The following is a 27,061-nucleotide window of genomic DNA, read 5'->3' on the forward strand; positions in this document are numbered from 1 at the left end:
AGCACGTTAAACCCTACAATCAATCAACCAGTGAAGAGCTGGAGGCTTGCAAGTGGATGAAGTCTCATGCCCTCGGTTCCTTTCAAGTGTTCGTAGGCTGAGAGAGCAATGGCAGGGCCCGAGTTCCATGTCGATTCCTTGCGCCTAAAGAGGCTCAAGTGAGGTGATAAGGTACGTTTGAGATAAGAGCACACCGCGGGGGTGAAAGCAGGAGGAGGCATAAGTGGAGCGCTCTTCAAAGGTTTTTGATGCGCTGCTGAGCGTCGGAGACAACAGAAGAACTTGCGGGGAAAAAGTAACGAGATTTTGGATGAATCGGTAGCTATAGGTTAATAATCATCAGCACGAAAACAGTGCTACCTTTCAAAGCTGTTTTAGAAAAAAAAAATGCCTATGGGAAGCCCTAAGCTCAATCTCTTTCTTTGGCAACTGAAGAGGAGAGCCTGCAATCCTTATCAGTTGTAATGTGCATGAATTTTTTGGGGTTCCTTTTTCTGAAAACTGGCATTCCTGTAGCTTTATGGCTTTGCCATTGCGTACAAGAAGTTGCGGAGGAAAGGCACTACGAACTAGTTCACTTTGGGGTTCACCTGTGGGCAAGAATTGTTCCTTGCCTGAGTAACCAGATTTTTTGGTCCTTTTTTTTTGCAACCTTGATTGGTTTGAGTGGATGAGGACTTGAAGTAGATAACATTGCTAGCTTTGCCCTTGTAGCAGAAAGAAAAAAAAAAGGAAAAAGTTTAGCTTGCAAGCCATTTATTTTGAATAAACCAAATTTCTTATACCAAGGTTTGATGTACTAGTACAGTTTAATTTTGTAATGTAATGGGATGTTAGGAAGTTTTGAGTATTTGAAAACTAGTACTAATTTCAATTTGTTCTATTGGCAGCACATATGTCAAACTGTTGCAACAGAGGAATGGTGTTTTATTTTTATATTTGAACAAAGGAATTTGGGCTTCCCTTGGCTTTTTTTAACCATGTGCAACTATACATCTAAAAAACACACATCTGTCAAAAGGAAAAAAAAAGTGCCGCATTTTGACTATTTCAGGAAATCGACAGATTTACGGTGAACACAAAAAAGAAATGTGGGCAGTAATGAGCGGGGCAGAGCTGTGAAGGGTTTTCAGTTTCTGGGAAAGGCCGCGAATGAAAGAAGAAAAGAAAGAGGTGTTGTACAGTCTTTTGTAACTTGATAAGTTAGTGGTCTCTGTGCAGAGGACGTGAGTTGAAACGCACGCTTTTTGAAAATGCACAAAGGTTCTTTGTGTGAAGATGTTGCCATTTCTTAGGCTGGCGCGGTGAACACAGTGATCCTGAACTCCGGGGTGGGTATTTAATAAAACTTTTTGCGGTCTGTCGTCGGGCCTTGCCTGAAAACGCAACACGGCCGTAGCGGTCCGCTGTCGTGACTGTCGTGACTGTCCGCTGTCGCTTTCGTTGTTTCTGGGTAGTCCAAGAAGTGTTTTTTTCCTGCCACAGAGAATGACCGACGCTAAGGTGTAAGGTATGAAACGATAGAAGAAGAGTAGGGCTTTCCAACAGTATGAATTTGAAACAACGAATTAGTTATGACTATTATCGCAAAATTAAAAAAAGTAACAAAAATAAAAACAAATTGATGAAAACATCAATGCTGCTTTCCACAGAGTAAACATTAAAAAAATATTGAAATAGTACACACTTCGAATACAAGGCACTTGTAAAATAATGCTGCAAATAATAAGTACAGAAGTTATTAACACAGATACAAAAATATAAGCACTAGTTGCCTATCATGCCACCGCGCGAAGCAGTTTCTCGGCGCGGTGAAACAATGGTTGGCTCCACAGTCGACACCAAGTGGTCCCGCCCAAACGAAGTCGACACCGTGCAGATAAGAGCTGTGACCTTTATAACAGGCCAGTTAGTTTTTACATGAATGCAGGGCACTGATGGAACGACCTGAGGGGAGCGCGAAACTTGTTGCGGGCAGATAGCTGCTGACGTTCCGGGGCAGTTTGATGCTTTTTTGTTGTCTGTGCTGAGGCCTGACGAACCGAAGGCAACTGACCTGTCTGTGCCGCTACCATCATCCAGAGATTATAGCTCAGATTCATCGGAATCCATCAAAATTCGCCGATCGGCAGGCGGCATCGACGCCGCAACTGAAACCACGTGCGCCCGACTGCGAAAGACCTTTAAAAATCCCGTCCCGTGGTGGAGAAAAGACACTCTGAAGCGAAACTTGTGAGATGCTTCCTCTTTTACCCTTTGGATGGCATTAGCTGTCCAGAAGCGCTCGTAGACCGCCAAAATTTGAATTTGTATTCATCGATAACGTACTAACGATAGCAATAGGCGTGGTTTAACCTTCAAGGAATAACTGCAGGAAGTGGCTGGTAGAGCAAGTGGGGGGGGGGGGGGGGGGGGGGGGGGGAGAGACCAGCTAGCGTGATAACTTACTGATATTTTCGGTTGAATAATATTTGGAAGTTGGGTAGGTATTTTCAAATCAAAAGAAACGAGTACTGGTTATACAAGGAGTCATTTTCTTGGTGGCATGTGATTGCAACAGCTTTTTTAGCTGCAACAAACACTGGCTTGTGCTGGGGGAAGTGGTTGCCTGTGTATTCGCACCATCAATGTACGACGGCACCTTGCTTCTCCCCCCTGCAGCATTTCCTTGTGGAGAGGAAGATACTCGGGGGAGCAACGCATGTCTTGAAGGGTGGTGCCAAGTCAACTTTCATATGGAGGAGCCATACGTATAGAGATGGTAATGTCTCTTTCCTTCTCCCATTCCAGCAGCAGCAGCAGCAACAGCAGCAACAGCCGTGTGGCGAGGTGGGTTCCTTCGAGGTCTTGCTGAGGAGCGCCTACGCCCTGGAGAGCGATCCGTCCTCTCTCCTGGCCGACGATGCTGAGGAGTTCGTTGCCCTGGCCTGCTGCGAAGCGCACCTCAGGTAGGAGAGCAAAGGGCAGCAGTGTTTCACGGGCAGCGTTTTATGATGCAACTGTATGCGTGGAATTTGATTCCCTTGTTTGACGGGGTGAGGAAAATGTTTCGGGGCAGCTTGAGTGGGGTACGAATTGTGCACCAAATAGGCTTGGTAGTCTGGGCTGTGCTGTGAGTAACAGAGAAAGGAGAGCTGGTTGCGGCATTAAGAGTGCAAAACGTTACGTCAGCTCCACCGTAGATGTTGTCTATGAAATCAAACTGTTATGCGGCCAGTCCTATATTGGCCAAACAGGTTGATGCATTGATGTTTGTTGTCTAAGAGAACATGCGTACAGCCTAAAACAGAGCACGGGCAGCAACCTTGCTCCACGCTGTTCAGAGTGCAGTGGTTTTTCACGCTGGCCTTCGAGAAAGTGGCCTTTTTAAGGTAATACCGTGAGCAATGCAAGCGGGAGTTTTTTTGAAGCATTAGTCATACAGTAAAAAGTTTGCATCAGCAGCTTTTCGTTGGAGTTGAAGGATAGGGAGATTAGGTTTCTCACTTCATAATCGCTAGTTTTGTTGTTGTTTTTTTTGTATGTGTTCTTTCTGATACATGTGTTTAAAAACCCCCCTTTCTTTCCAATAAAACTTGGTTGGCACTCAGGGCTGCATGTGTCTAGTCTTCCCCTTGTCCTGTCTTTAGCCCTGTTCTTCCGTTTAAGTTTTACACTTCCCGTTTAAGCTTTGCCCTCAAACGGAAAAACAGTGAACGTTACCCCCCTTTTACAGTTCATTAAAAGAAAGCCATTGTGTGTTACGTTTGCAACATCTTAGCGTTGCTTTATTGAGTCGTGTATTGCCAGAAGCAGGTACTTTAAGCTTTGGATACATTCTGGGCACTCTTATGTGTTGATCTGACTATGCGCGTCGCGAGGGAAGGTGAATAACCAGAATTTAGAAGCGTGTGTCTTTACTGCACGCTGAAGAAACTGCTGTTTTTTTTTTAATCTGTTCAGAGCTGTTTGCGAAGAATGGGGAGTGAAGGCTGATAAAGTAGAATATGAAAATGGCAAATGTCTACCGTCATTCACCCGTTCCTCAACTAGAATTCCAACTACATATTTTCTGAATAACAATACACTTGAACTGGTTTCTACTTACAAATACCTTGGAGTGCATTTTCAATCAAATTTAAAATGGCATAACCATATTAATCAAACGCTCGCATCTGCCAATCGTACACTAGGCGTAATAAAACATAACCTAAAGCAGGCACCATCACACATTAGAAAACTTGCATACCTCACTGTCATTCGCCCTAAAATTGAATACGCATCTGCCATCTGGGATCCAAGTCAAGAATACATTATGCGTGATATTGAATCCCTTCAAAACCGTGCTGTTCGTTTTATTTTTTCTGATTATTCCCCATACGCAAGCGTCACAGCGCTGAAAAATCGCGCCGAGTTGGCTTCATTATCACTTCGCCGCCGGCATGCTCGCCTAACACTTTTTCATAAACTGTATCATCATGAGCGCCTTCGTGACGATTTTTTTCACTCACCCGCTGTTACATTTCCACGGCGCGACCATTCTTGTAAAGTTAAGCGCATCACTTGCCATTCATTTACGTTCGCAAACTCATTCATTCCGCGCACGATAATAGACTGGAATAACCTACCACTGCACATTGCCACAGAAGCTAACCTAACAAAATTTCAAGACTTTTTAAAAAATGAAGTGACCTAATTCTGTTCTTGCTTGCATATATTGACCTTTTTTATTTTTTGTTGTGCTTGCCTTGTAGTTATGTTTTTTGTAGTTATTTGTTTTAAAATTCTTATTGCTTGTATTTTTTTGCTACGTTTGTAATTTATCATTCTGTTAGTACCCATTCATGTTATGTTCGATGTATGCGCATGCTCCCCCCTATGTAATACCCTCCTACGGAGGGCCTTTAGGGGTACCTGAATAAATAAATAAATAAATAAATAAATTAAGAAAGGATGGAGGAAAACTCTTTTTATCCGAAAAGATGGAAGTGCTTGAGTGGCAGAGCTGTAAAAAAACTTTACCTGGAGGGAGGGCTGAATCTTAGTGTGTGCTATGAAAGGCCAATTGTGGCAATGTTTCAGAAAGCTTAACTTTTTTTCAACCAAGCAGAGGGAATTGTTTGAAGAAAGAGCCTCCGGTGACAAGAGAGGCACAACACAGCGGCAGCATTATTGGTAGTAGTTTAACCACTCGATGAACCGCAGTCCATCTAAATCTGCGGACAACGTGCTTTTAACAAAAGGAAAGAAAAAGTGCCCACAGATTGCTTTTGGGCAATTGAGTCTAAACCATGCTTCTGCGTATGCTTGTTTAGTTTTTTTTTGTTTTTTTTTTCGGTGTCCTCTTTACTGCCGCCAAGATGTCTGTTTATGATGCAGTCGCCCTGTGGTTCGGCTATTGTATTTACCAGAGCTTCTGTTTTGCAATCACGACTCGCCTGTTACCCGCCGTGGTGGGTGAGTGGCTAAGGCATTGTGCTGCTGAGCACGAGGTCGCGGGTTCGATTCCTGGCCGCCGCGGCCACTTTTCTGATGGAGGCGAAAAGCAAAAACGCCCGTGTGTACGAGATTTGGGTGCACGTTAAAGATCCCCCTCAGGTGGTCAAAATTAATTCATGGTAGCCCTCCACTATGGCGCGCCTCATCGCCTGCGTTGCGTCGGCGCGCTAAACCATACAATCAATCAGTCAATCAATGACTCGCCTGTTGTTCCCTACCGCTGTGGCTCCGTTTCGCTTCAGCCGAAAGAATCACTCATGCTCCTACAGTATCGTGCCGGTGAGGGTTGCCATAATAGAAAATGGAAGAATGATGGGGCCTAGGCAGAGGTCACTCCAAGCCAGCTATTTACTCCGGCTGTCACACTTTGGGACCATTTGGTGCATGTTCAGTCTGGTGATTCAGATGGAAATGGATCATTCTGAAAGGGTGTGCATCAGCTTGTCCAGCAAAATTTTTTGCGTAAGGAGTAGAGAAGTTGATGACTGGTGTTGCAGTCCTGTTGTTGCAACACAGGAGCTGTTTGTTTGATGGGTTATTTACGAAGTAGCTGTTCGTAACCTGAATATGTTGAGAAACACGCTGGGAACAGCAGTTTATTAAAAAAAAAAAAGAAACCCAAGTCGATACATATTTTTTAGGCCCAAAGATCACTCTGATCTTGCTGTGGTGTTGTAGTGGATGGCGTGCCCATAGAGTTTCTTACAGTATACACTAGAGAGGAATCTGGCGCTAGCGTCTATGCGGCTCACGTCAAGGCTGTCTGTGTCGTCATGGGCCGCCATTATACATCGCGCTCGCCTTAGTTCCATCATTGGCTTGGATTGAAACGCGTTAGTCACGGTAAATTTAAACAAAGTGCCACAAAAACGCGAAGAATAGTGCGCAATTATGTAAGTGGAAAATAAAAACAGGCTGTTAGGAAAAAGTAAGTAAAGCGTATTTTTGCCGGAACGGTCGTGCCTGCTATTCCGCAGGCCGAAGTTGTAGTTCGAACAAGGTTAATATTTGGGGGGGAAACTCATTAGAGACTCTGATTTTATTAATTTTACCATTATTGCAAATAATAAGTTGCTTGAAGAGTTTGGAAAGTTTTTTGAGCGTCCGTATTAAAACGTTGCCTTCGTGATGAACCGGTGCACCGACTGCCAACTAGTTTAACAAGGAAAAAGAAAACGTGGCGTAAAACAGTCATGCACGATGACAAGATAGGATGCATACAAGTGCCCGTATCTGTCGTATCCCCGTGGTCGTATCTTGTCTTCGTTAAAGTATGTTTTGTTTCTTCTTTTCGTCGGCTACAAATTTTGCGGCGGCATATTACGCGCTCAGTCATGCATCCTTCGACTGCGGCATGAGCAACGTCAGGTGCGATCACGCACTGCCTGCCGTTTCACCGAACACGGCTACCACAGAACAAGGAGGATTTCGGCTTCCTTGTAGCTCGTAAATGTGTAAATGCATAGTGAAGAAAGCAAATCCCAAAAACCTCTTAAGAATCCAGTTGTCATGCCAAGCCCAAGCCAAATAGGGTGTCTTCCCATGAACCCCCACGACGACATGGCTTTCAAGGCGCAGTTTCCTCTCTAGTATACTTACTAAGAAACTCTATGGGCGTGCCCAAGGTTGCGGATACGATTTGTGGCTGCGTCGGTCATAATACGATTGCGGCAAAAAAAGGAAAAAAAGTTTGCGTGTGTAACTCAGATTTCATTTTGATGCCCCCTACCGTTGCATGCTTCAGGGATCCCCGCTTTAGCTCACTGTACACTGTACACTCAAGCATTGCCTTATCACTGGACCAGAGAGCACTTCATCACTTGCTTTTCGACTCTTAAACGGCAATTATGCAGACGAATGGCACTTTCACAGTGTAGATAAAACATTCAATCTAGCATGTGCGTTGGGGTCAACAACATGCATTGTGTTCCTCACTTTATGAAGGAACAGGCTTACTTTTCAGCCCATGTTAGATCAGATTCAATATTTTTGTCTCTCGATAGATCACACACACAGTGTGAAGGTACTTTTGCTTCGTTAACCTTGCAAAGTTTGTTAGGTGTACGAAGTAACAAAGTAGATGCATATGTATAGCAGCCTGAATCTTGTCGGGGACGACTGGTCACTTTGGTCAACAAGCCTGTCATACTTCAGCAGCATTTGGTCGGCCGGTGTGTTCTTTGTATTGTCGGCGTAAGATGACGAGGCGATCTCTGGATTTGGCCGTGCCAGCAGATTGTTGTCACCGGTGGTGTGAACGCCTGGTGTGGCAGCGACGGGACGCAGAATGGGGCGTTTATGCATGCAAGGTTTGCACAGGCCCTTGAAAACCCTCGAATTTAGAAGTGTAAATTTCAAGGCCTGGAAAGTCCTGGAATTTTTAAAGGGTCCTTAAAAACCCTTGATTTTTCTGGAGAGAACCAATGACCCTAATCTTTTCACAAGAATTTAAAGTGTTTGTCATGAATTTTAGGGGTTACAAATGTAAGGAAACATTATAACAATCAAGTTTCAGTGTATTGCGTGAAATTACGAGTTGTGGATTCTCATTATTACGAGGCAACATTGGGAGCAGCACTGCTCAATAGAATTCATGTCATGATACAATCCCGTGAAAGCTGGCTTCTGTTCTCTATCTTGCATGTTCCATCTAGTCTATGGACGCTCGCTCATTGCATGTTTGCTGTGCCTCGTACGCTCCATCTGCGTTTGCTTTTACGTGCAAATGGTGGACGTGTACATAGTTCATCCTGCCTTGCAGCAACACTTGCTGAGATAATTTCAGCTGATACTCTCGCTGACAAAGCAGGAGATGCAGGCAACATTAAATAAGTTTTGCAATCAAACAGACTCAGCAAAACACCAAGGAAAAAGAAAAAACGTCTAAATACAAACTATGAAATAAAAAATAAAGCTGGGGGAGCATTCATGAACCCATAGCGCCTATCTAAATGTGCATTAATGTTCTTAGGTATTGGGCAATATCAAAATTTTGCATTGGGTTGAAAAAGTCATAAATAATCCCAGATAAAACATAAGATGGGGACCTTGAAAATGTGTTTTCGGGTCCTTGCTTGAGAGTCCTTGAAAACCCTTGAATTTTTGCTTTTGAAGCCCGTACAAACCCTGTGCGTGGTTCCATGGCAGACAGCACTGTTGTTTCGGGGTTGGTGTGTGTCGATAGAAACAAGTTTCGCCCTTCATGTTAGGGTTTTCCCGACAGTTCCATTTGTAAGACGTACTGCATTTTGTTTTCTCTGTGGGGGCCGAACCCAGTTGCATGCTTTCACAACACGGTCTCAGTTACAGCGGCAAACAGCAGTGTGGTCACCGGCCAATTCACCCGCCACAGTGGCTCAGTGGCTAAGGCGTTGTGCTGCTGGGCACAAGGACGCGGCTTTGATTCCCAGCCACGGTGGCCGCTTTTCTGAGGGAGACGAAAAGCAAGAACACCAGTGTGTACGAAATTTCGGCGCACGTTAAAGATCCCCATGTGGTCCAAATTAGTCCGGAACCCTCCACTACGGCGTGCCTCATCGCCTGCGTTGCATTGGCGCGTTAAACCCCCACAATTAGTCAACCAGGCCGGCCGATTCCTACCAGACTTTTTCTGGCCTCCTCCGCCAGGGCCACGCGCATGCGCAGTAGCATTGTGAAAGAGGCGGGTTTTGCACTGTTTTGTGGGACCGTTGGCTGCGCCAACTCGGTGTGGTGCGGTTGGGGAGTGACGAGGTGTTGTGTGCTTGTCTTGGCTCGGCTCGGCTCGGCTGCAGGCTGTGGGAGGAGCTGCAGGACCTGGACCGTGCCCCGTCGCTCAAGTTCAGCTGGAATGGCTCACTGTCATGCCAGCACCTGCTGCAGAGCCTGTCCATCGACTCCAGGAACATCGTGAGTGCAGGGGGAGGGGAGGGAAGGTGGCCTTGCTCGAAGGTTTTCTTGCTGAGCAGGTTGTTGGCAGCGCAAGGCCACGTGATTGGAAGGTGCCCAGCCTTGGGTGGCGTTGGTTTGGGATCTGGAGATGCCGATATCTGCTTCAAACCGTCGGGCCTTTATATGCCAGACTTGCATTGTCACAGCCAAACCACGGCTTTCACTCGGATTTTCCTCCGCTTCGGGAAATGCAGCTTTGTGCAGCCCTCGGCAACGACCACGGGCAAAGACGGCCTCTGCTGCAACGTGTTTATCAGGGAGCAACCCGCCGCGGTGGCTCAGTGGCTAAGGCGTTGCGCTGCTGAGCATGAGGTCGCGGGTTCGATTCCCGGCCGCGGCGGCCGCTTTTCTGATGGAGGCGAAAAGCAAAAACGCCCGTGTGTACGAGATTTCGGCGCACGATAAAGATCCCCAGGTGGTCAAAATTAACCCGGAGCCCTCCACTACGGCGCGCCTCATCGCCTGCGTTGCGTCGGCGCGTTAAACCCCACAATCAATCAATCAATCAATCAATTATCAGGGAGCAATTTCTCTCCTTGTGCTTACCTGCATGCGTGCCAGCGGGTAAGCACAAGGGATCAGTGCGTCATGGGATGGCGTCTGCTTCGCTGTGTCAGAACACTTCAACTCGGCTGGTGGATTGGAACGTATCGGCTTGTTGATGCGTCGAGCTTTTTTTTTTCCACATCTAGCGATATGTATAACTTTAAAGTAATGAGGAATCAGCATGCCACAAACGTCCTCCTCAGCTTGGGTAAGGAAACGCTAGAAGAAGTAAAAGACTACAATGGCCTTGGACAGATGGGTACTGCTGACTGCAGCCACGAAAGAGAAATCCGGCGCAGAATAGCTATGGGTTGGGGAGCGTTCCCAAATAATGAAAAGTAAGCTACCTCTGTCACGGAAAATAAAAATCTACAACCAGGGCATACTTGCGGTGATGACGTAATCTGGAGTGCATTTTCTGAAGTCACCATCAGTGAAGCAAAGGAAGCGTCACTTTAAAAAGTAACCAAAAAATTACCTTAGAGTAATCGAGTACTCCTCATGTTACTTCTTCTACAACTTTTTAGTTGCGGTGGCGCGTATATACACATAACCTTACATAAATAGCAAGGCCGTTGGTAAATCTAGGCCAACAAATCGGTACGTACATGCATGTACCTCAAATTCTCGTGAACATTATTTTTGGCGGTGTACACTGCCGGGCCGCATTTCAAAGCGAAAACTCCGTTTCTGTGAGAAGGAGAACATATCTGAAAAAGCCTGACGGACACTGATAAAAATGTACAGGTACCGTCACGAGTAATTAGAACAGGGATTTGCGAATATCACAAAGTATTGGTCTTACTGGCTTTATGACAGACATTACTGGTTTTTGGAAAGCGTTTTCTATGCGGAAGGACTCCTTTAAACGCACACCAATGCATCCAGGCAGTTTGTGGAAGAGGAAATTCCTGTAAATTTACGACACCGTGTTTCAGTTTCTTTTGGTGGCACTTGTACACGACATGGCGAGAGCCACTGTGTGTGCTAAGATAGGTGGCACAACCCGTTCAGGAAGCCAAGCTGCTCGCCAACGACTGTGCCGCCATTGGCACTAAACGCACACTTTACAGAAAGAAATGGTCTTGGTAGAAACAATAGCACTTCCACGACCCGCTAAATGTCACTACTAAGAAAAAGAACTAGCCCACAGTTCTTCTACAGGTGCGTCGTCAGGCGCATGCATGGTTGAAAAGTAGATACTTCCCCGGCAGCTTCGAATTCTGGGGTGCTTGGTGGCTGTAGTGTAGCATTCTGGGTCTTCTGGTGCCTCTGCCATGACTGGCAGGAGTGGTAGATGAACCAAAAAATTCCTTGATTACTTGACGCGAGGCGAGGGTCCCTGGTGAAAAGCTTGGGTGCCTGGATTACCGGTCACGCCCAACTACCTGGTGCGACCACTGTTATGGAAGGAATTCCACTGTTATAACCTGTCAATCCTGCCATAATAATAACTGGGTGTGCACTTCACGGATGACACGTACGGTGGCAATCACACGTGTTTCAGATTTATCTTTCTTTCTTTAAAAGCACTGTATGTGTGTGTCAGGTGTAGGTAAATACATCAGTTGTCAGTGATGAATTATCATCCGGTGTTGTTTCTCTGCACTGTCCTCATCCCTTTGTTCAACAAACTTTAAAAGCACTTTCCCCCTTTAGTCGGGTCTCTGAATCCCTCCGTTAAGGTAAAGCAGTGGGTCAAAGAGTGAACTTTTTGCAGCTCTTAACAGCACTGTGACAGCAGGTGCGAAAAGTGTTCAATAATGGGCTGTGTAAAAAAATCAAACCGCGCAGCTGGCTGGACATGCGTCGCGCAATTGTCGAGGTAGGTCGACATGCTACCGCATTTTGTGTCGTGTTGAAACAGTAGCCGACAAGAACACGGACCTCCGCAGCTTTCTAACAGCACTGTTTTTCCTCTCCTCCTCCTCCTCGTCCTTTGCTGCCTGTGTGCGCCACTAACCACCACCACCGCCTGCCACGCCGCTAACCATGCCACTAACTACTACCGCCGGCACGCCACCCCTCCTTGCCCTGCGGTTGGGCGGGGCCAGCTGCGTAACCCGTCAGTGCCGCTCTTTGCCTCCCACCTGGGCCTGCTGGAACCACAGAGGGGAGGAGGAGGGGCCAGCCCCTCCCACTCGGCTTCTGCGGAGGACGAACCAGCGGCCTCGGCCCCTCCGTCCACCGAGGTAAACACGGTCGCGCATGGGTGCATGCCCTGGGGTCGCACTGGGGCTGCACTGGGGTCGCACTAAGGTCCTTTCCACACGGTGCTTGCCCTGCCATCCGTCACTGCTGCATGACCGGCTCACAGGGGCAGCACGATGCAGTGCTGTCACTGATGTGAAGTGCACTCGCCTGCACTGGGCTTACACTAAGGTCCTTTCTGCATGGTGCTTACCCCGCCATCGTCTGTCGCTGCTGCATGCACTGGCAGTGATGATGATAAATTCTTTTAATCAGGAAGGGGGGGACCGAAGGTCGCTGCAGGGGGAAGAGGGGGAATAGGGAGGGAGGTAGACGCCTTCCAAATCATGCTGCTGACCGGAAGAAGGGCATTGGCACCACTGCCCCCTGCGCATGTACCTTTTGTCGCACTGTGTGTGAAGCAAACACGGACCATCTTGTTCTGCACTGCTCCGCTGTTGGTATTCATAGACTGAACCATATTGTTTTTCAAAATTCAGATATAGAAGCATTACATAGGGACATTCTCGAACATCCTCAACACCTGGTGACCTTAGCCCAGTTTGGCGTTGCTGGTGGCCTGGTGCACTGGTAGTGAAGTGCACTCGCGTTCTAGTTGCTCGCAGCTTTAGCAGAATGCCGTTTCAGCTGAGTGGTTGTCTATGGGAGTGCTGATTACCGAAATCAACGTAAGTTTTGGATGAAGACTCGTTAACTGTGTCATTACTGAGCCTATTCAAAATCGTTCAGGCTGAACGACACCTTGGGAGCCCCTTTTCTGAGCATTCCAGGCGTTGCTGGAACAAGTCAAGCTATTTGGAGTTAGCTCGGAAAATGCCCTTTCGAAATCAGTTTTGTTTTCATTTTTGCGACGGAAACGTGATTTTTGACACGCTTTTGAATCACCTGAGTGTGGAAAAGGAGCGTGGTCATCGCGCGACACTGCTACCAACGAAGAATGCGTGCCACTCGTAATTGCTCTGCATCAGCGTTTGGTTTTTGTTATCGGGGCAGGAATGGTGAATCAGATAATGATTTTAAATCGTCAGGTTTGCACTCTGACAGTAATAATCCCTGAAATCGGCTGAAAATGTCAAGCAGTGCTTGTTTTCAAAGCTACTTTATGATTTTAGGCAGTTTATTGTTTTTGCGCACGTTGTTCCAAGTTGTGTTTTAGTTCTACTTACCAGAGGACCATTCGCAAACAGTTTTCAACAATTTTGGTTTCGTTTCCGCATCGCGAAATTCATACTTGGCGCTACTACGCAGTTACCCAACTTCAAGGCTACCTGCCATGGTGCCTTGAGCGTCCGCGACTGATCCTCGAACAAAGCATGCCGCTCCTGATTTCACCCAACCCTAACCCAATGTCTGCGATAAGAACTTCCGATGCAAGTCAAAAGATCACACCCAGTCGCCAGATATGAGTTCCGACGAGGACAGCGCATCAAACCGGCCTTACACACTGGCAGCTGTTCGCCTGCCAGTTTTGTTTCCATACGAGGGTTTCTCCGGGTGTCTAGTGTTGCTGCTTAGTTTAACTGTCTATTCGGACGTAGTCTCGAGTAAGTTTTTGTACTGTTCCATTTCAAAAATGTTTGTTGGCGCAGCAACGGAGGAGGCTCATAGTGCTGATCTTTTTTATCGCGCAACAGCTGCTCGGCCAATGTTTGCAGTGCATGATTCTAGCACATCGCACCTCATTCCTGGAAGCAAGGCTAGAATAGCAAGTCAGAAGATGATAATGAAGCGCAAATTCATGTTTTGAGAGATAACTGACAGTGAACGTCAACAAGCATCAACCACGGCGTTCCATTTTCAACTTCATGCATGTTTTTCTGCATCGCGTGCTTGTCTTATATACTGTGCTGGTCGTAAATGCGAAGTTAATCATAGATAAGATGTTTTAACGTTGTGTGGGGGCAAATTGGTGCCTCTGATAATGTCAAACTGCCAGATTTCTCCGAGGGAACCACCCGAAATTGTTCATTTTGAAATGGAGGTTGGGCTTCCCCGCATGCGGTGAGCACCACGCGTGCAAAATTTTTTTATATATATTTTACAAACTGCTACATGCAAGTCGACATTTTTTTCTAGGGCGGGTTTTTGAAATATTTCCTTGCAAAATGTATATTCAGTTTTTTTACTACTGGTCGTTTGTTATACACAACTCCTTTTTTAACATTTCCTTCGACAACTTGACAAGTTTTTATTTTGATTTTTTTTTGCAGCTATGATGTTTGAAAACATTTAAAAAAACTGGTGTTATTAGAAAGGCCGTCAAATAATCGGCTTTTTGTGTTCCTGGAATTAGTGCCTAACCAATTTGTTTAGCAGAAAAAAAATGTTTTCTTGGACCCCTAAAAATCGGTCAATTTTCACGCGGTCATAAAAGAGTTAAGGACATCTTAACATCATTATGGAAATCTCTGAAGGGACATGAAAGGGTGGAAACAAGTTGGCTTGTAGCGGTAGATTATGGTGCTGAGAATCTAAGTACACCATTCTTGCAACCAGCAGCTGTTTAAAAATAATGGGCGCCCTGTACACTTTTCAGTACTATGGCTTGTGACTCGCAAAAGTTGTGTACAGTGAGGGCTCAGTGAAGAGGCATTGGTAAATGTTTCCTCGCAATAAACAGTACCCCAGTGGTTGAATACGTGAAATAAACGTAAATCAAAGCTTTCCGTGAGGTCATACTACAGTGAAATCTCGATGATGCAATTCTGTCTGATACGACGTTTGGGACAATATGAATTTCTTGGAAGTCCTGGTGAAATTGCATTGTTTGCGATAGGCAAACTTGCAAACTGGCAAAATGCACGAGGGTGCGGGTTCGATTCCCGGTCGCGGCGGCCGCTTTTCTGATGGGGGTGAAAAGCGAAAACGCCTGTGTGTGCAAGATTTCAGCGCACGTTAAAGATCCCCAGGTGGCCACAATTAACCCGGAGCCCTCCACTACGGCGCGCCTCATCGCCTGCGTTGCGTTGGCGCGTTCAACCCTACAATCGATCAAATCAAGCGATGGGCAAAATTTCGGCTGTTACGAACGGACCTGCGCAGCCTGGCAGGTGGTACGAACGATCCAGCGAGGCTCCCGACTGCCGAGCGTGCAAGCGACGGCAACGTACGGGCTCTCTCTCCCCTCTTGGTCATTCTTTCTCCAGGAATGGCCAGGCTGTTGTGTCTTCTCACGAAAACACGCCGCGCACGCCACAGGCATGCCGACGCTGTTGCAGAACCACCCGCATGCTGCGCGCAGCGCAGCCTGCAGCGGCTGTTGAGAAATAAAGAAGCGCAGGCAGGGGGCGACAGTTGGAGAAGAGGAAGAGGAGGATCGGGGGCGCTCACTGCCTCGCTAATCGACTCGATCACCACATTGCAAGCAGACGCTGGTCTTCTTTCGCTACAGCGGCAACATGGCGGCGGCTTCTCTCGTGAAGTGGTGCGGGGGCACTTGAGCGACCGATTCTAACCGCTTTTCAAAATGCCGCTCAAAGCACACGCGAAGTTGCTGGTGTTGTAAAGGAGCTGATAATGTGGTTGCGAACGATACTATAAAACATCATCCGCGCCGCGAGTGAAAGCGCCAATGAAATATCGGCCAGGGTGGTAAGCCTTAACACCTCTGGCATAGCCAGCCGGCTGTCTTGAGCGGTTTGAAACTGCCGACACGAGGCGCGCGCCTCCCCATTGACGCAAGTCGTCAGGCTCCTTGCACTGCCACTCGTGTTGCATGTAATTTTCTGACCAAGGCAAAAGCTGCCGCAAGTGTCGGAATTGCCAAAGCGGGCGTGAAAAGATCGCACGCCCCACGCCAACGTGCACGAATCGCGTGCAAAAACGCGCCATGTTGTTCATGCCTTGACTGTTCAAAGACGAATGCCTTCATGCCTTCAAAGACGAATGCAAAGTTTTACACGCTCCAGAAAGTGCTGCTTGGCGACACGGAGGTTAAAAAAAAGCAGAAAAAAATCACGGATTTCTGCACGCGAAACTAAGAAAAGAAATAAATGAAACCTTTTTCTTTAGTGCTCAATTTTTTGGTCGGTGTTGGTTCGTAGAAATTTCGAATGGTACAAATATTCTTCGCGGTCGTGCGAGATCTCTATCATCGAGATTCAACTGTATTTAAAAGACGCAGACCTACCTTACAAGATGAATGTCATGGAACTCCATAATAACGTTTTCCTACGTGGATGGAGGACTAACGAAGGGGGAAATTGGCCGGGGCGCAGTGGCCTTCAGACCTGAATGGGTACTGTGACGGAGAGCAATTAAAAGGGCCAAGACGACAACATACTGCTTTGTTCCTTCCATTCTAGCCACAAAAGACATTTTTAGCAAAATAGAAAAAAAAAAAAATCAAAGACGCCGCTTTTGGTGAAAGATGGTTAAAATGAGTCAAATCAAACTGAGTCAAATCAAAGTACAGAATTCATGCTCGCAAAGACCAAAACCGAAACTGCCAAAGTCCAAAGTCAAAGTCAACCTAAACTCAGAGTTCAAAGCCCTGGCCCACACGACGAACTCAAAGGAAATGCTGAGCGGCCCAAATGCGATGATGGTGCAATCGGATAGACGTCGGCTACAAACGCTAGAAACCTAGGTTCGATTCTCACCACGAGAGGCATCCCTGTTTTTTTATTTTCAGGCTTCATCATCATCATCATCCTGTGCCCCATCTCATTCGGTAAACTTGGCTTTCCTGCAGTGCATTTTGTTTTCGACACCACGATGACTGGACTAAGAAAGATTCACTTTAAAATGAAAGAAATGTTGAAAAACTTTCATATTTGTTGGTTCAAGTGTGTTATGGGCCGGAGTGATGCGATATGGGCGTGAATCTAACACGTTGTTTCGGGTGTGTTAACTCCCTGTTTGCATTCAAGTGATAGGGCCGAGTGGAACTAACGGCCCCACTACACTAGCCCAGTCATGTTTCGGGGCAGCGGATTTCGTCGGCGGCTGCCAGTCGCACGAACCAGATTGCCCGACTTCATAGAGAGAGTGGCATGCCCCTGTTTGATGTCTTTTCTTTAACCCCTTTAACTGGCAAGATTAGAGAAAGCTAGGCCAAACTTTTTTGCTGCTTGATTTGTTCCTTAGAACATGCTGGGATCAACCAAAACAAGTATCGTAATGTTTTGTGGAAAACCAAACGTATAGGACGACAACAATTTTGTTGATCTGCTTAACGGTGGCAAAATGGGGCTCATAAACCAACTTTTATTAAAGCAAAGTGTTAGTGTCTTCATTGATGGTGTCTGTAACGCCATCATGTCTTGCAGGAAAGCCAGCTTTCTCTGACGACGATGATGAACGTTTGTGGGTGAAGTAATAGAGAGAACCACTTCCCGTGGCAGGAATCGAACTTAGTCCATCGCGTTATGAACCCGGTGCCTATCCGATTGCTCCATTTCGACATGGTAGAAGCGAACGCCAAGCAGCAGGTATCAATTCGCGCCGCACACCCCGACCTCAAACGTTAGGCCTACGGAGTACACATCCGGGAGTTGGTGTGGATATTTTAGAAAAGTGGGGCGTACCTCCAGAGTAGGACATGCTTGCAGTGTGGGATTGGACAACCAAGAAATCCATCAGGAGAAAGCTCGTGTTCAACCATCGTCGTCGTTAGACAGAGGGGTGCCTGAGTTTTTATGCAGCCTCGTCACGTGTGTAGCCTTCTCAGAGCTTTGTCACCTTCCACGCAACATTAGCGGGTGTGGAAAATCAGAAAACGGTTGCTACCGCCCCTCTGGAACAGGAAAACACTGTGTCCGGTGGACTGGAACGTGGAGATTGGTATGTGGCGCAAGGCTCAGCGGCCCCTTGTCTTGTTTCCACCATGTGCCAGAGGTCCAAAGGCATGTTTTCGAGCCACGACTGGCCAGTGGCTAATGTTTTCATCGCGTGCGTCATAATGTGGCATTTTTTTACCTTTTCTCCCAGCGACAAGGAGCCGGAGAGTCAAAAAGAGAGGTCTTCCAAATGGATGGCCTGGTTCTCCATATTCTTGGTGACAGGTACCGAAGAATCCCTGAGCAGCTGTTTCTCCATCCAGCTGTTTCTTCTCCAGCAGCTGTTTCTCCTTCGAAGCATTCATTGTGCTAACATTCAGTGCATGCCAAAAGCGGAAAGTGCCACCAGAGCAATTTTGGTGACACGTTGTAAAGGGGAACCAGCACCTCAGACGAATCAATGCCACCCACGTGCATCCGTGTGCGTTTGTGGCCTCTTTGCTTTCTTTTACGGAGAGATGGCGCTAGTAGCCGACAGTGAGCGTCTACAGCGCACTCGACTGCTTCCCACCGAGCGATGACTGGCGTGGTGGTGCCCAGTTTTGTCACTTTCGTAATCATCGTTACGCTGAAGCGAGTCGCTACAGTGAGTATGCAGTGAGTCCCTTGTATGCAGCGGAATAAGTGCAACACCTTTGTCGGCTCCCCGTTATTCATAGAAGAGACCTCTGTCCATGCTTACCAAGAGAAATCATGCGCCCGTCGGTCTCACGATGACAGGGGTTGAACGTGAAGCTTTCTCGTGATGGGTTCTTTGGTTGACCAGTCCCACATTGCGCATATATTGCTATTCTGGAGTGGCCATAGCAACCCTCAGGTGTGCAGTCCGTAGGCCTAATGGTTGCGTTTGGTGTGTAGGCCATGAGTTCATACCTGCTGCTTGGCATTCGCTTCGACCATGTCGAAATGGGGCAATCAATCAAAGAGATGGCGGCTTCAAAACACACAGGACGTACGTTCAGTTGTGGCCACAGGAAGTGATTTGTTCCTTCACTTCACCCACGATCATTCATCATCGGTGTCGGAGAAAGTTGGCTTTCCTGCAGGGCATTTTGGCGTACAATGGCATCGGTGAGGATACCAAGCTTCGCTCTGAAACATTTCGTAGTTAGACCGGAATACACGCGCGTTGTTCTACCCGGAGACGTATCCTGTTCGAACTATAAGACCTTGCTGGTGAAAAAGAACTGCATAATTTTGGTTTCAAGGGCACGCTAAACATTTTCTTGTACTTCAGTTGTGACGAAAATGCCACAGCTGCCACAATAGTGGAAGCACCGGGGGGGAAACACACGTTTGTGCGGCACGGCACGCACTGCATTTGTTTACCCTTGCCTGGCAGCTCAACAAGTTTGTCTACTGTGCTGACGGGCGGCTTGCTTCGTTTCTCGGACTGCAGAAATCAAGATCCTCACACGGCACTTTCCTCACACTTGGTTCTACAAATGTAAAAAATATCACTTTGCGTATTTCAGAGTAGCTTTTGCTGCATAAACCGGAATTCCATCGAGGTCGAGACCGTCGGTAAACGTTAAACCGCACAATTTCTGTACTCAAAGCGTCATGCAGTGCCCTCTATTATTGCGTCTAAAAACTTAAAATTTAGCAAAGCACACATAGTTTCGGTAAGCGTTTTGAATAACAGAGGTCTTTCTGAGGTCCACAATATTGTTGATCTGCTGGCTAATGGGTTAATATCTTAATTATTTGTTTGAAGTTTGCAATAAAAGTGGTACCATTGTCATTGGGACAAACCACTCTTTACAGGGAACCAAACTTCTGTTTTGTCTTCAGGGCCCCTTTAACCCTATCGGCCCTGCTAGTGTCAATTGATGCCACCACATAAAAGTTCCTATAGTGCCTAGAGAATGAAGCCAGAACACTATTTTTCCGGAGAATTGTTCTTCAAGGGTGCCTATGGCGATAGACATACGCATTGTTGTATTTTAGCACGTATAGCTGTAGACTGGGCTACTTGGTAATTCATAGTGATCAAGCGTAGCGCAGCAGAAAGACACATCTCCTGCAATGTGACGCCATACGCGACAGGCCGCTGTGATTGTCAAAATGTTTGGTGCGTGTTGGATGTACTCGCTTTTTCTTTGTCAGTATTTTAGATGCGACCGCATCTCATTCACCCGCCTTGTCCCTGCATCCATCCGGCGTCGTCGGCATCCGCCCCTCCCCCATTCTGCTCGCCGCGCCAGCTGCGCTCTCCGCCGCTCACCCCCTCTCCTCTCCGATAGCGAACACTCTCTCGCGAGTGGCATTGGCTTGGGTTGGATTTGGATTAGATTGGATTAAAGTGGATTGTGTTGGATTGTGTTGCGTCATAGCCGCGGCAGACGCACTGGCGCCGGCGCGTCTCCTCACCGTTATGCGCGCTATAAAACGCGGTGCCTGCGCTGCTCCACTCCATCGTTCCAGCGCCGTTCCTCCGCTCTCCAACGCTGCAACGTGAACCCCCTATGCGTTGCATCTACACAGGGGTTCCCGCGAGGGGAGGTGGGAGTTTTTTTTTTTTTGTTTGTTTTGTTCCCTCTTTTTATTGTTCCTGCTAAGGCTAAGCGTATATATTTGCCGTAATGTGAATAAAGAATCAGTTGGAAGTGAGCGATCGTCCGTGTGTACTCTTTCCGTCCCATGTGTGTTTCTGCTGCGCTACATTTGATCACTATTTTAGCACTAGCTTCACGCTATGAAGAAGCAGCAGCAGCTCTGGTGGAAACAAAAGTGTGACCTTTAGGCTGAAGAAGACGGAGATCCTTATTTTATTCCCAAGCTTGTAAATCTATAAATACATGCACTTTAAAGCTATTTTTTTTGTTTGTAGGCTAATTGGCCAGGAAAACAAGCAAAAAAGATGTTACTGCTCAACATTAAATTCTAATTGCCAAATGACCTAGTTAATTGCCTCATTAATAAATCGGTTAACTCTTTCGTTACCGCGAGAAATTGACCGATTTCGAGGGGTCTAACAAAACATTTTTTCTGGCCTATACATATTGGTTAGGCACGTATTGCAGTGACATAAAATGCAGATGATTCCACGCGCTTTTTAACGACACCAGTTTTAATAGTGCGTTCATAAATAATGATTGCGAAAAAAATGATTGAATTCGAAATTTTTGTCCAGGCATCGGAAGAAAATAAAAAAAAGGAAGTTGTGTATAATAACCACCAGTAGTAGAAAAAATCTGGAGTACACATTTTGTAGGTAGACATTTCAAAAACCTGTACTAGAAAAAAAATTGAGTTGCGCGGTACAATTTGTCATATATAAAAGAAAACGTTATCATGCATGCTGCTTGTGCCTTGTGGTGAAGCCCAACCTGTATTAGAAATATTGCTATTTTGGATGGTTCTCTGGAAGAAATCTGGTGGTTTGACATTATTAAAGGCCCCAATTTGTCCCCACGGGATGTGAAAACACCTTGTAAATGATTATGACCAGCGCAATATTGAAGGCAAGCAAGCGATGCGAAAAAATCCGCTTGGAGTTGAAAACCAAACTCTGTGGTGGATGCTTGTTGACGTTCTGATCATCAATTATAAGTCGGAACTTTCATTTGCAGTTTGTAATCATGTTCTGACTCACTCTGGTAGCCCTGCTTGTAGGAATAAGGTGCGATGCGCTAGAATCGTGCCCAGCAGGCTTTCACCAAGCCGCAGTCGCGCAGTGAAGTGAGTTCAGCACTACAGGCCTACTACATTGCAGCGCCACCTAACAATTTCAGAAAGAAACAATTACAAGCATGTTGGAGACTGTCAAATAGACAGTTCTACTAAGAAGCGACACTAGACTACCTTTGTACGGAAACGAAACTGGCCGGTGGACAGCTGGCGGTGTTCAAGGCTGATTGGAAGCGTTCTCCTCGTCTGAACTGATACCCGTCGACTTGGTGTTATCTTTCGACTCTGAGCTGAAGCTGTTATCGCTGAAGTAAGGCATCGGTAAAGTGGAAGCACGAGCGGCATGCTTTTTTTCGAGGAACAGTAGCGGGCAACGGAGGCGCCATGGCGAATGAGCTTGTATTTGGGTAACTAGTGATGTAGTTGGGTAACTAGTTACCCAACTAGTAGTTGGGTAACTAGTAGGTAATGTAGTAGCGCCAAATATGAATTTCACAAAGCAAAAACGAAACCGAAACTGCTGGAAACTGGCTGAAAATGCCAGGCAAACTTTTTAGACATGCGGGGGACCGCCAGAAATAAGCTTTGGCAGAAGAATCTCTGAATCAAAGATCGCTAGTGAATAGCTATTGTCATTTTCAAGTAATTATCACCTCTCAGCGCTGTCGGATTACAAAGCTGACTACATTTTTGGTACTTGACTTGTCAGGAGCCCTTTGACAAAAAAAAATTATGGTAATGCAGCCTAACCACGAGCACCATCTTTTTCGTCAAGTGCAGCAGCCACGCCCAGTTCCTCAAAACACACACCTTAGCTCGCAAAAAAAAAAAAAACGCTGTCAAAAATCTTAATCTCGCCAGAGCGGGAAAATTTAAACTGATTCTATAAGTGCAGTGCCTAGTCTAACCACTGGCCGCATTAGGTGTACAAGAAACAACTATACAACATGTTGAAATTAGCAATATAAATAATCGATCACGGGTGATCGATTTGAATAGGCGTGGTAACGAACGAGTTAATACTTGCACTACCAGCTCCACTTTTTTCTGGACTAATGGGTCCCTAAAATTTAAGAAAATACAGAGAAACCATTGTTTTGCTTGAAATATAAAAATTTTCTGAAAGGGTGACAATCACTGGCTGTTCTGAGGCAGGTACTTGCCGATTTCACTCTAGTGCTCACTAGGGAAATTGTTGGTTCCGTCACCTGGGAAACATTGCAGACCATAGGGCAGCATTGATGGATGTGGCTGGGTGTTCTTGTAATGGTAGCACAGTGGACTGTAATGGGGAGTTTGCCGCGCACCTTTCTTTAGGTGTGTCGTTGCATCGTAATGTGGACGCGCTGTGGACAGTGGACGGCAGTATGACTGGGCATCCTGGCATGGCCATGTCTTGAGGCTCAGGTACAAGTGAAGAGCGGCAATAACTCATGTAGTGTACCACTCCGCTGACGCAGCAGACGTGTGACATTGATGCGTGCATGCATTTTAAAGAAAGGTTGGCTTAATGCGCGACATCGTTCGCTTTTCCTCGTGTAGTTTTTTTTGTTGTTGTTGGTGCAGTTGTTCAGAAGAAGATTAAGCCCCAAGAATCGTGGAAACTGCTTGTGTCATTTTCAAGACATTTGCAGTAATGCACTCATTGCAGCGTGCGTGGGAATAGCCAGCTCCGGGGATCAAGTGCAGGACCAACTTCCATTATCGTTTTTAAGTTTTGCACGAGTATAGTACCTGTTGCTTTTCTTCTTGTAGTACACCGGTTAGCAGTGCTACTTCAGGCCGTGGCGACGTTGCTAAGAGTTTGCCAAGTTCTATGTGGACGACGCCATGAATGGTTTCACGCGGTGTGTCTGACGTAATTTCCGTAACGTTGGTGTGGTCTGTCGTCGTCGGGCTGATGGTAGTGCTGTGAGCGCTCGTCCAGGGTCATCTTTTCATCATGCCATTCTCAGACAGGCATTCAGCGTCTCTCTTTGGGAGGCGGCAAAAAGGGCCCGTGAGGAGCTCTTGCTCTACTCCAGCCATCAAAAGTCGCAGTCTCGTTTCTTCCACCCTCTCGGGTTGGCACGGGAAATTACCGTATTTTTGCGCCTACAACCCGCACTAAAAATGCGAAAATTTCAGTGGTGAAGTAGTACGGGTGCGGATAATATGCGGGGCTGTTTCCTTCAGTGCAGCTTCACGGCAGTGTACGTTGCGCCATGAAGCTCCTACGCAGTAACGCTTACTAAGCCTTTCATGGCAGTGATTGCACAAAACATACAAGGAAGAAAAAACAAAGACGAGCGCACTCTAACAATGGAATTTTATTAGTGAATTGCAACTTTAGCCTTGCAGCCAGTGTATTCTACTTGCTAAATAGACGCTTTTTCTGTCTGCATAGCATGTGATGCGTTGCTTGAGCAGTGGCTTTGGTGCAGCCTTTCCTGTATCAAATGTGTGGGCAATACGCGAGGATCCTTTTTTTCTTTTCCAACGGGCTGAAAGTAGGGGTGCAGGTTATATGCAGAGGCGGGTTATACGCGCGAAAATACGGTAACCTCCTCGTGTCCTTCAACCCTTTGTCGGGCCCTGCCTGATACGGCTGCACACAGCAACACAGCCTGAGTGACCTACGCTGTTGGAACTGCTACGGCCTGACATTGGACGTGGGCATTCAAGGTTAACTTCCGCGGTGGTTCTTACTTCTTTCTCACTAATAGGTCAAAGGTCTGGACGTTCCGGTCCAGACCTTTAATTCGCTCTCTGGACCACAAAGAGTTGAGAAGATGACCACACCTATGTTTGAATGCGGTGCGCGTGTTTTCAGCAAAAGCTCTGCTGCAAAAGTTTTTGCGCAACAGTAATAAAGGCCTGTAGAAATGCTGTCTTGAATAGAGTCCCGGGCATTGGTGTTTAATTTGTGATTCTCAAACTGAACCTGGCGGGCAGCTTTCGAGGTAAAAATACTCTTGCCTCAGTGTTTTGTTGTATCTCGCCTGATAAAAAGCCTAATGCACTCAACTTGTTCATGGCGAGCTTGTTCTGCTGAGTTCAGGGGCCCGGGCTGCAGTGGCTGCTTTTCTAGGGTTGGTGAAGAGTGGAACCACCGTGTGGTGAGGTCCCCAGGTGGTCAAAATTAAGTCGGATCCTTCCAGTACAGCACGCCACGTAGGCCAGGTGTAAGTTCGGTGCGTTAAACCCCACAGTCAATCAACTCAACTTGTTCCAACCACTTTTCTTCCAATTGTTTGTTTATTTATATGTAAACACCCTGAACGCCCTTGTGGACATTTCGTAGGGGGAGATTGTGTGATGCCACATTCAGAAGTACGAAATATTTTCAGGTTGGAGCAGAACAATGAAGGCATAGATGCTGTACATGAGTGCAGCGTCCCGAAGGGGAAAATACAGGCCAAAAGCAACACCAAACAAGAGTACAGCTGTAGCGTTAGGTGCTGCCACTCTGCCCGCAGAAGCAATTGGTGCAAAAAAAAAAAACAGGTTGAAGGAAAAAGAGAGACACAAGCACAGTGTAGCAATAAACCAGTCTTTGATAAGCATTTCCAGGGGAAGCCGAACAACTTTCGTCTTGAAAGTAGATACTAAGTAGACATGTACTTCACCTTCAAAGTGAACAGAACCTTGAGGAATTTTTTCGTCCCGGCACCCACCGGTCACCACCCTCATGTACACGCTTTGTCGAAATTTTCTACTCCGATCCTAAGCCTTCTCGACCACAGAGAATTCAAAGAATAAGCTTTACCTCAGAATGTGAGAAAAATACTTTTACAGTAAGAAAGACAGATGTTTTCTCTAGCTTTCCGGCGTCAAATGTTTCATCCCCGCTTGGGACGTAAGCCTGTACATTGAATTTTTCGTGGCCTGCGCACTTCCGGCTTGGCCTGGGGAATTTTGACAAAGACTGTACAGATGATTGTGGGCAGGTGCACTCATTGTGAGTGAGCACGCCTCTTGTGTGTCGTTTTGAACATCTTGAATTAGTGCACACTCAGCACAGAGGCAAAAAAAAAGTAGTAGACACACACCACAGCGCTGACTCGTTACTGAAATTTTATTAGAACTTTCACAAACTTAAGCACTGAAAATCTCGTACCCTTGTGACCTGCTTCTACTTCTTTACGAGTGCGGCGAACTGGGCAAGTTGGTGAATGTTCATGGTGAAAACAGCGCATCCAAGACGAAGACAGGGAAGGGAAAACACAAACACGGCGCTGACTCGCAACTGAAGATTTTAATGAAGAAAAACAGCCATACTTACAGTGTGCATCACCAAAAACACAAACAAGAAAGAAAGAGATAAAACCAGTTAAAACTGACTACTACATTAAGCGATAGACACGGCAGTCATACGCGATCAAGATGCGCAACTTCTCTTTTAGAAAGGGTGGCAGATGGACAACTGATACATTTTTCATGCTGCTTGGCCATTGCGTGCGCCTCAGTAATCTCTCGCGTGAGTCTATCTCGGTGCTTGGCTAGAACTGTTGCGCCATCAAAACACGGGACACAACGACACGTGCGTGTATGCGCGGCCGAGTGCGCCGTGCTTCTACTTCTTTCCGTCTACTTTCTGCCTGCGTGCGTGTTGAGTTTTCCCTTTCGCGGAGATGTAAGAGCACCGCCACCAACTGTGGGCCAATTTGTCGACTCTTCTACATGCATTTTGTGCCGTCTCTGTTCTTTCATGCGCGCCACCCAAGCAGGCGGGAGCGGACAGCCTCATCCCGCCAGCGCAGTTTGACTGGACGTCGAGCGGCCTGGTGAACCCTCTGGAGCAGCCGGCCGCCTCGACCCTCCTCGACCTCGAGTTCCTCTCCAGCCTGGCCTCGTCCACCGCCACGCCTGTCGGCCGCAGCCCACCCACCAGCAGTGAGTGCAGAGCACGTACTTATTCCCCGGCTACACCAGGGTTCTTATGTCATTTGAACCACATGTCGTTAGACTCAAATGGGGTGCTTCGAATGCCGTTCAGAATCCGCCATGCCACACGGCAATTTTGATGGCATTTGAAAGCTCTCACAATTGCTCGCCGTGCTGTAGTGTTGTTGCCCCGTTCCATTTTCGTACAGTAATACAACAATCCAATTTAGGAGCAGTCTAAGGCCGTAAAATGGTATAAAATTAGAAGAGACACCAGTTTTGTTTCTAATGTTTTGGCTGCTTGCATATTTTTATTTATTTTTTTTGCAACTGACCCACTGGTTTTGAGAGTATGAAAATTGAATGTCTTGATTTCATATTTTAAGTAAATGAACACTGAACAAAGTTCCACAAACAAAAATATTTTGTTTTAAGTACGTAAATATTAAATTTTTTATTGCCGATCGAAGACGCTGCGTGCGGGAGTGCTAGCAATGGCATTTAAAATCCCAAATGTCTCCCTCGGTGCTCATTTGGCTCGAATGTCATTTCAAAACCTAGTGTAGCAGCACAGCTTGGCATTTGAGTCAAATGACATTTGGTCCAAAGGACATTCG

The 27,061-nt window shown here is 46.6% G+C and overlaps 1 protein-coding gene across 4 annotated transcripts in view; it reads left to right on the forward strand.

The window, feature by feature from the left end:
- LOC144164416 (aftiphilin-like) overlaps positions 1-27,061 on the forward strand; it is a 45,821-nt gene that overhangs the window by 12,805 nt on the left and 5,955 nt on the right. For 2 of the 4 annotated variants that reach the window (XM_077694943.1, XM_077694944.1), the window contains exons 3-6: positions 2,791-2,948; positions 9,252-9,366; positions 12,009-12,146; positions 26,288-26,453. In XM_077694943.1, coding sequence (XP_077551069.1) covers positions 2,791-2,948; positions 9,252-9,366; positions 12,009-12,146; positions 26,288-26,453 — 577 coding nt within the window. The remainder of the gene's footprint in view (positions 1-2,790; positions 2,949-9,251; positions 9,367-12,008; positions 12,147-26,287; positions 26,454-27,061) is intronic. The other 2 variants (XM_077694945.1, XM_077694946.1) reach the window with 2 other exon arrangements.

The sequence above is a fragment of the Haemaphysalis longicornis genome, unplaced genomic scaffold (assembly GCF_048455015.1).
Source record: "Haemaphysalis longicornis isolate Haplotype H1 unplaced genomic scaffold, Haemaphysalis longicornis Haplotype H1 scaffold_13, whole genome shotgun sequence".
NCBI classification, from domain to species: domain Eukaryota; kingdom Metazoa; phylum Arthropoda; class Arachnida; order Ixodida; family Ixodidae; genus Haemaphysalis; species Haemaphysalis longicornis.